The 15,486-nt window shown below is 35.3% G+C and overlaps 1 protein-coding gene across 2 annotated transcripts in view; it reads right to left on the bottom strand.

Annotated features, from left to right (window-relative positions):
- FBXW7 (F-box and WD repeat domain containing 7) overlaps positions 1-15,486 on the bottom strand; it is a 232,101-nt gene that overhangs the window by 79,887 nt on the left and 136,728 nt on the right. For both annotated transcript variants that reach the window (XM_041738580.1, XM_041738581.1), the window contains one exon: positions 14,263-14,862. In XM_041738580.1, the coding sequence (XP_041594514.1) occupies positions 14,263-14,793 (531 nt within the window). In that variant the 5' untranslated portion in view covers positions 14,794-14,862. The remainder of the gene's footprint in view (positions 1-14,262; positions 14,863-15,486) is intronic.

Here is a 15,486-nt window from a genome sequence, read left to right as displayed (position 1 = left end):
CTACCTATCCCTTAGGCCTCAACCTTACCTTCATTTCCTCACTGAAGATATCACTGATTTAATTATCTAGATATACATACATATGCACTGAGAACTACAAAGCTGGGAGGGACAATGAAAATACTAGAAGACAATCTTAATATAAAATAATCTTGGTAAGGAGGAACCTCATAAAGGAGCATGGAAACTGAGTGATAAGGCAATGGAAATAATGAATTAGAAAATCTAAAAGGGACAAATTTAAAGTTATACTTAGGTTCAAAACCCTATAAATGTTCACATTAGGTGGAACAGGATTAAATCAGACAGTGTTTGTAAAAACCAAACATGTTTTCTGAAAGTTCAATTTAAATTTTTAAAGCATTCTCTATACACAAAATACAAGGTCCTATAAGATACAAGAGACTCTTAGACTCTTAGAGAATCAGGTCTATCGACAATCTAAATACATATAAATTTTAGGAAAAAAAGCTGACTATAATTAGCACAATATAAGTTAAAAACAACTAATGGAGATACAGATTTGCTCAGAGTTCTGTGAAATATTCTTAAAGCAGGTGAGCTTTAAAATGGATCTTAAAGAGGATTGAAATTTGTAAGAGACTATAGAGTGGAAAAACATTTAAAAGATAAGGAAAAAGTTTCAGCAAAGATACCAAAGTAACCTAAATTTCTCTACGTTCAGAAATATCAAATAAATCTCTGTTGCTGAGTAGAAAGGGTAGAAACAAGATGAAGGAAATAAGAAAGCTTTTTAATTCTATATATATTATACATACAATAATTATCTTTAAAAGAATAAAAGAAGGGCTCTCACCAAACTAGGAATTGAGGGAAAATTCCCCAAGTTGACAAACATCTACAAAAACCATACAGCTAATACCATGCTTACTGGTAGATATTTTCCCACTAAGATCAGGAACAAGGCAAGGTTGTTCTTTGTCACTACTACTTTCCAACATCGTACTGGAAGTCCTCATTACTGCAGTTAAGACAAGAAAAGGAGATAAAGGGTATGCAGATCAGGAAGAAAAAAATAAAACTGCCTTTAATCATATATGACATGACCGTCTATGTTGAAAGAAAGAATCAAGCAAGAAACTCTTGGAACTAATAAGCAACTACAGCAAGCATGCAGGGTACAAAGTTAACATACAAAAGTCAATCACTTTCCTATATATCAACAATGAACAAGCAAATTTGAAAATAAAAATACATTACCTTTTACATTAGAACCCCTCATTAATGAAATATTTCTAAATGAAATATGTACAAGACCTGTATGAGGGAAACTACAAAATTCTAATAAAAGATATCAAAGAATAGTTAACTACATAAAGAGACAGTCTATGTTCTTTCATAGGAACACTTAATACTGTCAAGATGTCAGTGCTTCCCAACCTTATCTGTAGATTCAATACAATCCCAGTCAAAATCCCAGCAAGTTATTTTATGGATATTGACAAGTTGATTCTAAAATTTGTATGGAGAGGGAAAAGACCCAGAATGGCCAATTCAATATTGAAGGAGAAGAATAAAATAAGAAGACTGATACCACCCAACTCAAGAACTTACTAAAAAGCTATGTAATCAAGACAGTATGGTAGTGATAAGAGAACACACAGATCAAAGGAACAAAATATCCTCACTTTCCTTTCCAAACTTGCTTTCTTGATAATGCACAAGCATTGCTCCATGATAAGCAAGTCTTGAAACTTGCAGTAACAAGTTTATCCGCATTTGGGTTTACCTCTTTTCATGTTGGAAAGAATCTCTCACTGATCACAAAGACAAAGATGCTTGTCTTGACTGGAAAAAAAAGAAACCCTATCAGCAAATGATTAAGAAAAAATATATAAAGAGCAACACTGGATAAACCCATGCCTTGATTATGGGCATGTCACCTAACATGGAGATAATAAGGACAATATAAATGATCATAAATGTTTGCATAGCTTTTTAAAATCTGTGCAGTATTTCACGTTTATCACCTCATTTAAACTTCCATACAACACTTTGCAGTAAAGGTAGCTACTCTATTCCTGTTTAATAGTGAAGAAACTGAAGCTCAAGGAGTTAGTAGATGAGCCCAAGGACTATGCCTAATAAATGAGAGAGAGAGAGAGAGAGAGAGAGAGAGAGAGAGCAGATAGATAGCTCTTAACTTCTGTTCTTTTCAGCACACAATTCTGCCTAATATTACCTCCCTGAACTATACACTAGAGTTGTGATTCAACAGAGAAGAGTTATTCAAAGTCGATTTCCACAAGTCACCCAGGAAAAATGTTGTGGACAGAAGAAACAAACAAACAAACAAGGAACATAAGAGAAAGCCCAGAAACAAGACCTACATAACTATACTCAACAAATCTTTGACACAGAAGCAAAGGCAATCCAATGGGACAAAGATTGTCTGTTCAACAAGTGGTGCCATAACAACTGGACATATACACATACACACATAACTGAAAATGGATCACAGGCCTAAATGTAAAACACAAACTAGAAAACTCCTAGAAGATAACAAAGAAGAAAACGTAGATGGCATTGGTGGTATGGTAAGGACTTTTCAGATACAGTATCAAATAAATGCACAATCTATGGAAGAAATCATTGATTTTACTGGATTTTACTAAAGTTAAAAACTTCTGCTCTGTGAAAGATAATGTCAAGAGAATAAGAACACAAGCCACTGCCTGGGAGAAAATATTTGCAAGAGACAATATGATAGAAGTCTGTTAACCAAAACATATGAAGAACTCTTAAAATTCAACAATAAGAAAATGAACAACCCAATTAAAAGATGGGTGACAAAAATCTAGACAGACACCTCAAAGAAGATGGCAAATAAGCACACAAAAAGATACTGAACATGTCATTACAAAATTTCAAATTAAAACTACAATGAGATATCACTACACACCTATCAGAATAACCACAATCCAAAACAATGACAACAAAAGATGGCAACAGGAATTATCACTCATTGCTGGTTGGAAGTGCAAGATGGTATAGACATTCTGACAGTTTGGCAGTTTCTAACAAACTTAAACATACTCTTACTCTATGATCCAGCAATCACGCTTGTTAGTATTTATTCAAAGGAGTTGAAAAATTGTGCCTAAACAAAAACCTGCACATAAATGTTGCAAGAAGCAGGAATGCAAAACAGTGAATACAGTGACCATCTTTATGCAAAATATGTATCCATGTGGTCAAGGTAAGTAATATGTAAAAATTTATTCACTAATTATTTACTAATAAATTATTAGGTATTGGGGCATCTTATACATGATACATATTATTAGGTAAGATAAATAAGAAATCAAAGGACTTGCCTAAGAGGAAGGCAGCAAAAAATTTTAATATAATCTGATATGACTCATAATAAATATACCATGGGAGTGGAGATTAAGTTGGGGTAACTTTTGGTCATGACAACAGATGGTATAGTCATAGCTTTATGGATTATTCAATAGCCCAACTCCTCTCAAAATTACTGTTTTTCACTAAAATTTGTTTTCCAAATTTTAACAAAAGTGCAACCTGTACCCAGAATGAGATCTAGGTTCAAATCCTAGCTCCACTACTACTAATCAGCTGACTGGCAACTGACAAATAACTTTACCTTTATTCACTTGTTTCTCATCTCTGATACACAGATAAAAATTAGAATTTATACATCAAGACTGTTAAGATTAAATGAGATTCTGTGTGGAAAGATTTTAGCATAGTGTTCTAGCATATAGTAAATAGGGTTCAATATATGTTTTTTTATCATCATTATTAATATCATTATCAATACTATTTTCAATTATATTGATGAGGTTCAGAATAAGAACAGCTGAGTCTGGCTCTACTTCAGGCCAGCAGCACCACACTGACTACAGGACAGGGCACTTCAAGAATAACTTGTCCAGAGAAAAGCAACAGGATGGTGATCCTAGAAAACTCACTGAAGGGATTCAATCTGGAGAAAAAAATTATGGATAAATATGACAGGCAGTCTTATTTTATAATAAAGGGTGTTACTGCTCTAGATGGAAGAACAAGGACCAGAGCAGAGTAACAGATGTCAACATAAAGAACTGTATAAAAATACATTACTTCGCACTGTAGTTTCTCTTCATGAGGACTTCATTTTTAAGCCCAAGACTACTACTAAAACCAATGGCACAGGTTTGGACTTGGTGATCTCAAAGGTTCCCTCCAATTCAAATTCTGTCTCAGGAGACTTAATAAATGTCTTAAAAATAAAGATACCATCATACTAATTGTTACTCTTATAATAATGTGGGAAGTTGACCTTAGAAAATTATCAGGGTGACACCCGAGTCCTAGAGATATGAAGAATTGGTTACACAAAGAACTAGTCTTAAAGAATTCATTGCCATTTCCATTATATTCAGTTGTATTTTCATGAAGCAATCATTAATAATGCTCTTTCTTATGAGAATTCTTTCTGTCCAATCCTCCACTGGAGGATTACCATTATGGAAACTTTCCAAAAAGACTAAAGAAGAATGGATTTCCAAGTGATGCAGGTTTTTTCTTAAATCATAGTAATACTTATTGTAGCAAGCTTAGGAAATTCTGAAAAGTATATAATAGAAATAACTGAGCCATATTCAGAGAGAATTTCTAGCATTTGGTTTCTTTCTAATCTTCTTCCATGCATATACAGGTTAATGTATGTATGTTTCTTCTATAATCAAGATCATATTATATATACAATTTGAGTTCTGCATTTTTTGTAAACATTACATTTTTAAGCATTTTCCTGTTAAATATTCTTCAAAAAGATGACTGTTAATGGTTATAAATTAATTTCTGCATCTTAGCAACATGGTTCTTAAACTGGGATTCTAACTTCTAATTAGAATGTTACCCTAGAATGGCTACTTGTATTATAACATTTCTCAGTGTAACTATCCTTATAATGAATATTTGAATTTTAATCTAAACTTAAATGGCATGCCTATTTATAATTTATAGTCTAGCCTGGGTACATCTTAAGAGGTGAAATGAGAATTGTTCACATTACAATTGGTGAATTGTAACTCTCAACCCAAATCAGCACTAGAGACAAACACATCAAATTTCTACTGCTCAAAAAAAATAAAAGAAATAAATATCAACTCAAGACAAAACTTACTCCGAAAGTCACAAGGCAAAAGCAACTGAACTGTGCAATGTAAAGAGCCAAAAACTGGTTTAAGGACTTTTCCAATTTTTAAGAAGGTATAAAAATAGAGGTGGAATCTGACCTGGGTTTTGAAAGATTTGGCTAGTGGGAGAAAAGCAGGGATCATTAAAATCAAGGGGAGGCATAGAAATGAAATCAGGTAGAAAGACCCATGATAAGACTATGAAAGACTTCAAGTGTCTGTCTACTTATGGATTTGACTTCATTAGTGGGAAATAGGCCATTAGATATTTATATTGAGGTTAGTTATCTCTATGGAGCTAAAAAATCCATTTAAAAAAATTCATTCAATCATTTATAACGCTTTACTCATTGTCAAGCACATGGCATTATAATAGCCTGGTACAAACAGAAACCTAAGCAGATACTGTTAACATTTTAAACACTGACTCTCCAATTTGGATCTTACAAGCATCTAGGGATAAGTAAAAAGAAGACCAAGTATTCAAATCTGTTAAACTCTTCAGCAGACCCACAGGCTTAGAGGATACGAAAAAAATCAAGCCCTTTTCCACCAAATGACCAGAAGATCAGGATACTAACAGAGACTAGACAATCCAGAGAGGAAAATAAAATATTAGTATGAAGAAAGAAAGAGTAATTTTAGTTTTCAGTGGATCACTGAGATGACAATGCCCAAGAGACAGCTGGTAATGCAAGACCCAGGTTTGGGTGATGGATAAGAGCTTGAGACAGAATTTTGGAGTTATCTACCAAAGCGAAAGCAGAACTTACTATACTCGTTTATCCTCTTCATACTATCTTGCCCTTCACCAACAAAAACCCTATTAACATAGATCAGGTCATCGTAATTATACACAAATGGAACAGTTTGCATCAGGAACATTTTGAGGATAACTATTTGTGGATACTTCAGAGAGTTTACCGTATGCATAAGGCAAAAACCAATGGAACACTATTAAAAATTATTTTAATTGTTCATTTTATGGGAAGACTATTTTTTGGTGTAGAATGAAAATCCATAATTAAAATAGTTTTTAATTACTTGCAAATAGATACAGAGTTAAACATGTCTAACATTTAGACCTCCTACAGTTTAAAATAATGTCAATAAATATTTTTAAAACTGCACTAACAGGAATTAATTAGATATTGATAATAAACTAAAATGCATTTTGGCATCCAACTGTAAGATTCACAAAGCATTTAAATATACAGATGCTTTAAAAGAAAGTTTAGAGAAACTTGACAAATTCTAATTAAAGGAAACGGTACATAGCTATCAACTGTGAAGATCTGTGAATACAACCCCTTGGGAGTTTATGTCATATTTTTATTTTTATTAGAGATGGGCTCAGCTTATAACAGTATGTTCCCAATCCTCAAGTGTACTCTTCAAAGTACTTACCATTTTTCTATTTATACTTTTTTCCACTAGAGGGTGATATGATGACTGAACTCTAACGGTCATTAAAAAATACAAAGTTTGGTATCTGCCGTGGGGAATGAAGTGTATTCTATGAAATTAGGGGTGTGGAATAGGAGATGGATAAACAAAATGAGGTCACATCCTCATTTGGTTTACATCCATAAACTACCTGAGTGTCCCAGGCACTATATTACCTGCTTTACATATATTATTTTACTTAATCCTTACAAAAGCCCTGAGAGGTATTATAGTCTTATTTTACAGAAAAGAAAACAGTTCAATGATATTACATACTTACTGTCATATAATAAGTGACAAAATCAGAATTCAAGTTCAAATGTGAAAAGCTCTTATCACTCTATCATGTTTGGGGAAAACCAGTATGCTTCCTTCCCTCCATTTCCACTAACCTCTCCACGTTTTTGTTTTTGTTTTGTTTTTACTTAAACTCTAGTTAGTTAACATATAGTGTTAAATTAGTTTCAGGCATACAATATAGTGATTCAACACTATTCCATACATTTCCGGAGCTCATCACAAGTGCACCCCTTAATCCCTATCAGCTTTTTAACCAATCCCCTCTGGTAACCATCAGTTTGTCCTCTATAGTTAAGGGTCTGTTTCTTGGTTTGCCTCTTTCTCTCTTTTCCCCTTTACTCATTTATTTCTTTGATTCCACATGTTTCAAATTAGGTTAAACTGGAATGAGTATTTCTAGCATGTCATCCTTCACAAAGGTGGGAAGCATGGCTCTATTCACGGAGTTTTCTAGTGGATTCAAGATAACTGCCTTACAGAGCACTTGTTGCTCTCTGGATGTATTTACACCTAACAGATTTTGAATTTAAGTTCTTTGTCTTAGCAAGAATAAGACAAGGGGGATACCTGGGTGGCTCAGTGATTGAGCAGCTCAGGGTGTGATCCCAGGGTCCTGGGATCGAGCCCCATGTCGGGCTCCCTGCATGGAGCCTACTTTTCTCTCTGCCTGTGTCTCTGCCTCTCTCTGTGTGTCTCTCATGAATAAAGAAATAAAATCTTAAAAAAAAAAAAAAAAAAGACAAGGCAAGGGACTCCTGAACTACCCAGCACTCTCTAGAACTCTACCTACAACAGAGTAGAATTTAGAGCCTGGTAGATTTCAGATGTTAGCCATAGTGTCCTACAAAGTTTCCCAGGAGCTCTAGTCCAAGGGAGTGGTTAGAGAATGGTGAACTAGAAACACAACTATTATTCTGATCTCCTGATTAGCACTGTGACCCTTGTGTCTAATTTCTCTATTGTTTAGAACCTAAAAACAAGAAAAAGCCTCAGACTTTTGTCTATTTTAATAGACATTTATTTCTTATTTGATACAAAAAGGATAAAAAAGCTGTTTAGTTGCCAGGAGAAATCTAACAATCAGGATGGAAAAAAAATTGATTTGGAATGAAGTAAGGAACAGAACTGTGAGAAAGCTAGAGGGCAACGACAGACATGGAAAAAGCAGAAATTGGTGGTCAAACATGGTTCTCCTCATGAAAAGACCAGGAGGATACAAGCCTTGGCCCAAGAGTAATTTCATCCACTGCTCATTTTAGTAGGAAATGAGTTGCTACTCCACATTAAACACAGAAGGACTCTTACGTATCTCTTTAGAAAACAAGACCATTTTTAATACAATAAGGCCAAGGGAGGGAGTTAAAACTGAAAAGATGGGCATTCCTATCTGAGGAAGCAAGCTGACTTTAGAATTTGTAGGCAGCATAGTCAACTTTACAGAATTAGCCACCACACAACCCCTGGTTAAGAAGCAAGTTTGATCCCTCAACTTTATGATCAACAAATATTCGACAAAGCAGGAAAGACTATCCACCAGAAAAAAGACAGTCTCTTCAATAAATAGTGCTGGGAAAATTGGACATCCACATGCAGAAGAATGAAACTAGACCATTCTCTTATACCATACACAAAGATAAACTCAAAATGGATGAACGATCTAAATGTGAGACAAGATTCCATCAAAATACTAGAGAACACAGGCAACACCCTTTTTGAACTTGGCCACGGTAACTTCTTGCAAGATACATCCACGAAGGCAAGAGAAACAAAAGCAAAAATGAACTATTGGGACTTCATCAAGATAAGAAGCTTTTGCACAGCAAAAGAAACAGTCAACAAAACTAAAAGACAACCTACAGAATGGGAGAAGATATTTGCAAATGACGTATCAGATAAAGGACTAGTATCCAAGATCTATAAAGAACTTCTTAAACTCAACAGCAAAGAAACAAACAATCCAATCATGAAATGGGCAAAAGATATGAACAGAAATCTCACAGAGGAAGACCTAGACATGGCCAACAAGCACGTGAGAAAATGCTCCGCATCACTGGCCATCAGGGAAATACAAATCAAAACCAGAATGAGATACCACCTCACACCAGTGAGAATGGGGAAAATTAACAAGGCAGGAAACGACAAATGTTGGAGAGGATGTGGAGAAAAGGGAACCCTCTTACACTGTTGGTGGGAATGTGAACTGGTGCAGCCACTCTGGAAAACTGTGTGGAGGCTCCTCAAAGAGTTAAAAATAGACCTGCCCTACGACCCAGCAATTGCACTGCTGGGGATTTACCCCAAAGATACAGATGCAGTGAAAGCTGGGACACCTGCACCCCGATGTTTCTAGCAGCAATGTCCACAATAGCCAAACTGTGGAAGGAGCCTTGGTGTCCATCGAAGGTGAACGGATAAAGAAGATGTGGTCTATGTATACAATGGAATATTACTCAGCCATTAGAAACGACAAATACCCACCGTTTGCTTCGACATGGATGGAACTGGAGGGTATTACGTGGAGTGAAGTAAGTCAATCGGAGAAGGACAAACATTATATGGTCTCATTCATTTGGGGAATATAAAAAATAGTGAAAGGGAATAAAGGGGAAAGGAGAAAAAGGAGTGGGAAATATCAGAAAGGGAGACAGAACATGAGAGACTCCTAACTCTGGGAAACGAACAAGGGGTGGTAGAAAGAGAGGTGGGTGGGGGGGTGAGGGTGACTGGGTGACGGGCACTGAGGGGGGCACTTGATGCAATGAGCACTGGGTGTTATGCTATATGTTGGCAAATCGAACACCAATAAAAAAAATAGATAGATAGATAGATAAATAAATAAATAAATAAATAAATAAATAAATAAATAAAATTTTTAAAAAAGAAGCAAGTTTGATGTACTCTGGAAAAAGTGATACCTGTTCTCCAATCTCAAATTTTACCATCATTTCTTCTTGTTACAATTTAGCCTCAAGCCTTCATATCTTCAAAAATTTTTGTTAGATACCACAAAGAAAAGCAGTTAATTGAACCCTCTGAACCTTCACTAAAGGGTAGCTCTGATTATTTCAAATATAACATGGTATTAGAAAGACATCACACTCCAGAGTCTAGAACCTAAACACACCTGCAGTTATGCTGAAAATCTCATGTAGTAATGTTGGCAAAATTCTACCACAGGGGGCAGCATAGCACAGGGAGAGAAAGGGGGATTTCTGAAATTAGGCAGATCTGGATTTAAATCGCTGGTCATAGTCTTGTCATATGATTAAGGATGTGGAAGTACATTGTAAACTCTAAAAGGCTATGTAAATGGTGAATGCTACTCTAAGCCTAATAAAACAAAACTGCCCTCAAAAAAAAATCAAATCAAATCTCTGGTCACTTTGAGTTTGATTTTTGGGTGAATCATTTGGGCTTTCTGTACTTTTATTTACTTATCTATCGTAAGGACTTGCAAACAGTATGGACTTAATAAATACCAATTCTTGACTGACAGTACCCTTGAATTTTAACATTAAAATGGTCTGAAATTTTAATGTATATTATTGCACACCCTCCGATACAAACAAATCTTTGGTGACTAGAGGAGAAAAAAAGACTGATACTTTTAGTATGTTTTCAAAGAAAAGACCAATGCCAGGAAGGACAAAAATGGTTTTTCTCATTACCATATTTGAAAAACATGTTCAGAAATGACCAACAAATAAGCACAGCTGTCCACAGGGAATGTTTAAGAAACTGCCACACACACACACACACACACACACACACACACACACACACACACAAAACAAAACCAAAAACACAACCAAAAGAAAAACACCACACTTGAAAGCTATTTTGGGTAAAACTACAGGCTAATTCTGTATTTTTTTAAAAGATTTTATTTATTTATTCATGAGAGACGCACAGAAAGAGAGAGGCAGAGACATAGGCAGAGGGAGAAAGAAGCAGGCTCCCCTTAGGGAGCCTGATGTGGGACTTGGATCTCTGGAATCACGCCCTGAGCTTCGGAAGGCAGAAGCTCAACCACTGAGGCATTCAGGCATCCTGCTAATCCCATATTAAGGTGAAAAGAAAGGGATTTTTAAAATGATTCTTATACCTCTACTCTCTTCAAAAGTCACGATTTAAGAAGTCTTAAAACTGTGGCCCAGAGTAATGTCTATAGAAGTGTTTTATGTTTATAATAATCAAGAATTTAAAGCTGCTCTAAAATAAAATCTATAAAATAATGAGACCTTTTCCTCATTTACTGTATTAAAAAGATTTATATACATAGGTGACTGACATTTTCTTTATAAGCAATGAAGTAATACATGACATCTTTAAAGTGTTGGTGAAAAAATAAAGTACTCTGGGAACAATTGTAAAGAAGAGATCCAGGAAAAGAGAAAAAGGAAAATGGGCCAATTTTAACCTGAAATACTACTCTGCAGAGGGGCATCATTGCCTTGGCAAGTAGTTTATATTCTTCTTGCCATATCTGTGCAGGAAAATGACCTAAAAATAAACAATAAATACATCCAAAGTGTGTACACCAGGATACACACACACACACACACACACACACACACACACAAACACCTAGCACATATACACATCTAATTCCTGCTGTCACTAGTACTCAGTCTACTCCTATGGCCTTGTATGTACAGCACAATAATATGCATTCATCACTCAAGAGACACTAGAAAAAAACTGACCTAAAATTGTTACTTTGCTTTTAAGGATGTAACTAAATAACTGTATAAGAAGACATATCTAAAAGTTCTATTTACAGTTTCATCTTAAAGGGGGGGCGGGGGGAGAATGATAAAGCATCTGTCAAATCTGTGTACAGGTAGTTTTCCTGCAGAATAATATGATGACTTTTCCTTCTGGAAAAAGCTGTGTTTTGTCTAGCTGGCTTTCTTGTTTTTAATTTAAAATATAGCAGAACTTGCTGACAGCTTTGCATTTTTCAACAAGGCTTAGTTTTGATTAAACTTCTTTCTTAAATAAGCTAATACAACCAAATACTAAGCCCCATTCCCCAAACTGAACCTTCAGACAAAAGAGAGACATAAACTCCCTCTTTAGATGTAGTAACCTTGAGGGAGAGAGATCAAGAGATCAGGGAGATAGAAGCTGGCAGGATTGCATTATAAAAGTCCTTAACCTTACCAAAAAGCAGGGCTGTAGCTATTAGAGGTAGAGCTTCTTCTTAGATCAAATCAACTAAATAAAATCTAAACTTGCAGACAGGCTAGGGAAATCAGGGATAAACATGTTTTAGAAGAGTTTATAGTTTCACAACCTGAAGCAAAAATGATACAGCAATTCAAGTATTAAACCTAGCATCTAAATTATTCATTCTAGGTCAAGTTACATTAAAGAAGATGATGTTACATGTGTTTGTATATTATGGGCTAAATAGATGATTCACTTTTCAATTTAAAAATAAGCAAATAAGAGTAAGTGGATAAACCACATGAACATTATTTTAATTTTGAATAAATGAATTAAAATGTTCCATTCCAAAGAAATGTTTGACTTATAAGTCTACTCTACATGGATATTCATGATTTTTATCTAATTTTCAAATGATAAAGAACCAAAAAGCATGCAAACATAAAGATTTATGAATGTAGAAGGCTGAGGGGGAAGAAAAGGATAGAAGTTGTGCTACATACCTCATTCATTCTGAGTATAATTCTTTTTACTTTCTTTCCTCTTTAAATAGACTAGTATATAGCAACACTGCCTAAAATATTGATTAAAATAAATTCTAACTCCAGCAAAAAGTACATGATGTCTTATTGAATTTCCTGTAATTTCAATAGCACCAAAATACAAAGAAAATAAAATTCAACATAGAGAAGTCAGCACTTACTTGACTTAGGAGCTAGTCAACAAGACCAAGATATGTAAAGAAAACTCCTATTTCCAACTTTGATTATCATTTTCTGAGGTCTGTGTGTGTACTCATATTCTTTACAACTTAAAAATGTTTCAATTATGGAATATTTTAAACATACTTTAAAAACCACACAGAAAAACACCCACAAACCATCCCCATCTCTGGAACCCAATTTCAATATTCAATAATAACTCATGGCCAATCTATACCCTCTTTTCTCCTTCAGGATTATTTTGAAGCAAAGCCCAGACACTGTATCATTTCATTCTGACTATCATTTGAAGGAGGGCTGGGGGCGAGGAATATACAGGAAAATTAGGGAGAGAAATAACACTGCTGTTTTTTCTCTATAATGCCAACCTCTTGTCATAACCATAATTTTAAAGGATATAATATCCAAGAATATTTTGAGGAAAGAAGCCCACATGCCATCCCAAAGAACAAGCACTGGCAATTCCAAATTTACTGCAGCTGCCCAATCACTTCCTCCTTCTATTTCAGACACACTTCAATGTTCAGGACCTCCCTATCTAGTAGCAAAGATGATCCTAGGGAGCAGTGATATTCCAGTCCTTATTCTCTGATAGAGCCTCAAAGGACAATGTCCAGTGGAACTGTTTTTCTCAGCACTAGACTATCACCAAGTCCCAGAGTTGATAAGATTTCTCTGATTTAGACAAAAGTCTAACTGTCTACCTTTTAAAATAGGTCTAAGGCTAAGGGATGCCTGGGTAGCTCAGTCAGTTAAGCAACCAACTCTTGATTTCAGCTCAGGTCATGAGGTCAAGCCCCAGTGTCAGGCTCCATGCTGGACGTGGAACCTGCTTAAGATTCTCTTTCTCCCTCTGTCCCTTCCCCCAACACCCTGCTGCTCATGTATGCACACACTCTCTCTCTAAAAATGAAAACAAAAACCATGCCTATGTCTAACTCCATGGGCTACTACTGGCCAAATGAATAAGGAGGCACATACAACAGAGCTGTCTCTTAGGAATGGGAAAGAAAATGAAAACTGCAAATAAGGGAAGTAGTGACAGAAACTTAACAATAATTTGTGGCTTGGAGTAACACCTGCAAATAAACAGCCCACCCCAACCACCTGCGTTTTTTAAATAAGAAAAGATTCTTTGCTACTTGATTTACATAAAACATGTTTCACTCCAATCCTCTCCACTGCACACAAACTACTAACCTCTGTCGTAGGGATAAAATTTGTTATCAATAATTTTTCATAGTAATAGGATTAATTACCTTCTATTTGTAATAAGATTGTCCTATTATCAGTATTTCTATTTCTAATACCTTCCATAAAACAAAACTTAGTTCATTTTATTATTACACATCTGAAGCTAATTTTGCAGCAATAACAAAGACTGAGGAAAGTTTCATCACAATTAATATGAATAGGTAAATGTCTCAGGGGAACAGCAGACTAAATATACTCACTTTTGTTGTCTTTGTATAGAATGGGGAGGAGAGTTGGTGAATAGGCAGGTCCACGATACTAGTGGAGTTTGTGACACTGTTACTATGTGTATGGTCATCTTCCCTGCTACTGTCATCAGATTGATCAAAATCATCACTCTCCTGGTCCATTTCCTCTTCCTCTTCATCCTCCTCATCTTGTTCACCAGCATGTTCTTCATCTTCTTCTTGCTCTTCTTGGTTTCCTGAGGAGTCCTCATCTACCGCAATGAATCGATTATTGTTTTCTTCCAAATGTCCTTGCTGGGAATCATTTTGGTCTCCAGGTCTAGGTTCTGCTCCGACGACTTCACCATTCCTTGCAGTGTGCTCCTCCTCTTGTTGTCTGAGCTGTTGCTGCTGTTGCTGCTGCTGCTGCTGCTGCTGCTGCTGTTCCTCCTCTACCACACGATTCATCTGTTCCTCATCTGCCTGGCTTGAGGAAGGGTTACCTCTCAGAGAGCCTCCAGTTCGTCGTCGTTTGCTGCCCACAGAGAGCAGTTCCTGATTCATTTCCAAAAGCCAGCTTGCTACTTCTTGGACCTTGGCTAGACTATCAGAAGATGCAAAGGATTTCACATTCTGTAGGGAAAAATGAGGGGGGAAAAAAAGGTTTGTACAATTTACATTATCTTTCACTTTTATGTTCTAGGTCTATATTCCAAATTTTATTAAAGACTATAAAAAGTATTTGATGCTACTGAGACATTAGGTGTTATTTAGGAATAAACAGGAAGTTTAAAATGTAGAAATTATGAGACTTTATAGACATACACAAAAATCACATGGTAAGCATTATTTTAATATTTTAAAAAATAATTTTAAATTGAAGCTTCATAATTTAATTGCTTTTACCAATAAAACATAATTTAACCAATAAAATGATTTTCAATTATCAATCTGTAAACTATCTTTTATAAAACTTCCAGAAAATGTTATGAAGTATATCATAAAAAACTATCCAGTGATCAGTTAAGTTCAGGAAATGCTCAAGTAAACCAAGATAAAAAGGCTTTTTTTACTTTGGAATTTCCCAAACTTCTCTAATCATAGAACCTTGCCTTAAGACATGGTTTTCTGACAGGTACCAAGTATAATCATTATGGTTTTCATTTTTCACAACGAATATAAACAACAGGAGCACGAATAAACAAAAAAAAAATCTTATTTTTATTTTTTTTAAAAAAGGGAAAAAAGTTCATAAGT

This window comes from Vulpes lagopus, chromosome 23, assembly GCF_018345385.1.
Source record: "Vulpes lagopus strain Blue_001 chromosome 23, ASM1834538v1, whole genome shotgun sequence".
Classification (NCBI taxonomy): Eukaryota; Metazoa; Chordata; class Mammalia; order Carnivora; family Canidae; genus Vulpes; species Vulpes lagopus.
This window is presented reverse-complemented; position numbering and strand designations above follow the sequence as displayed.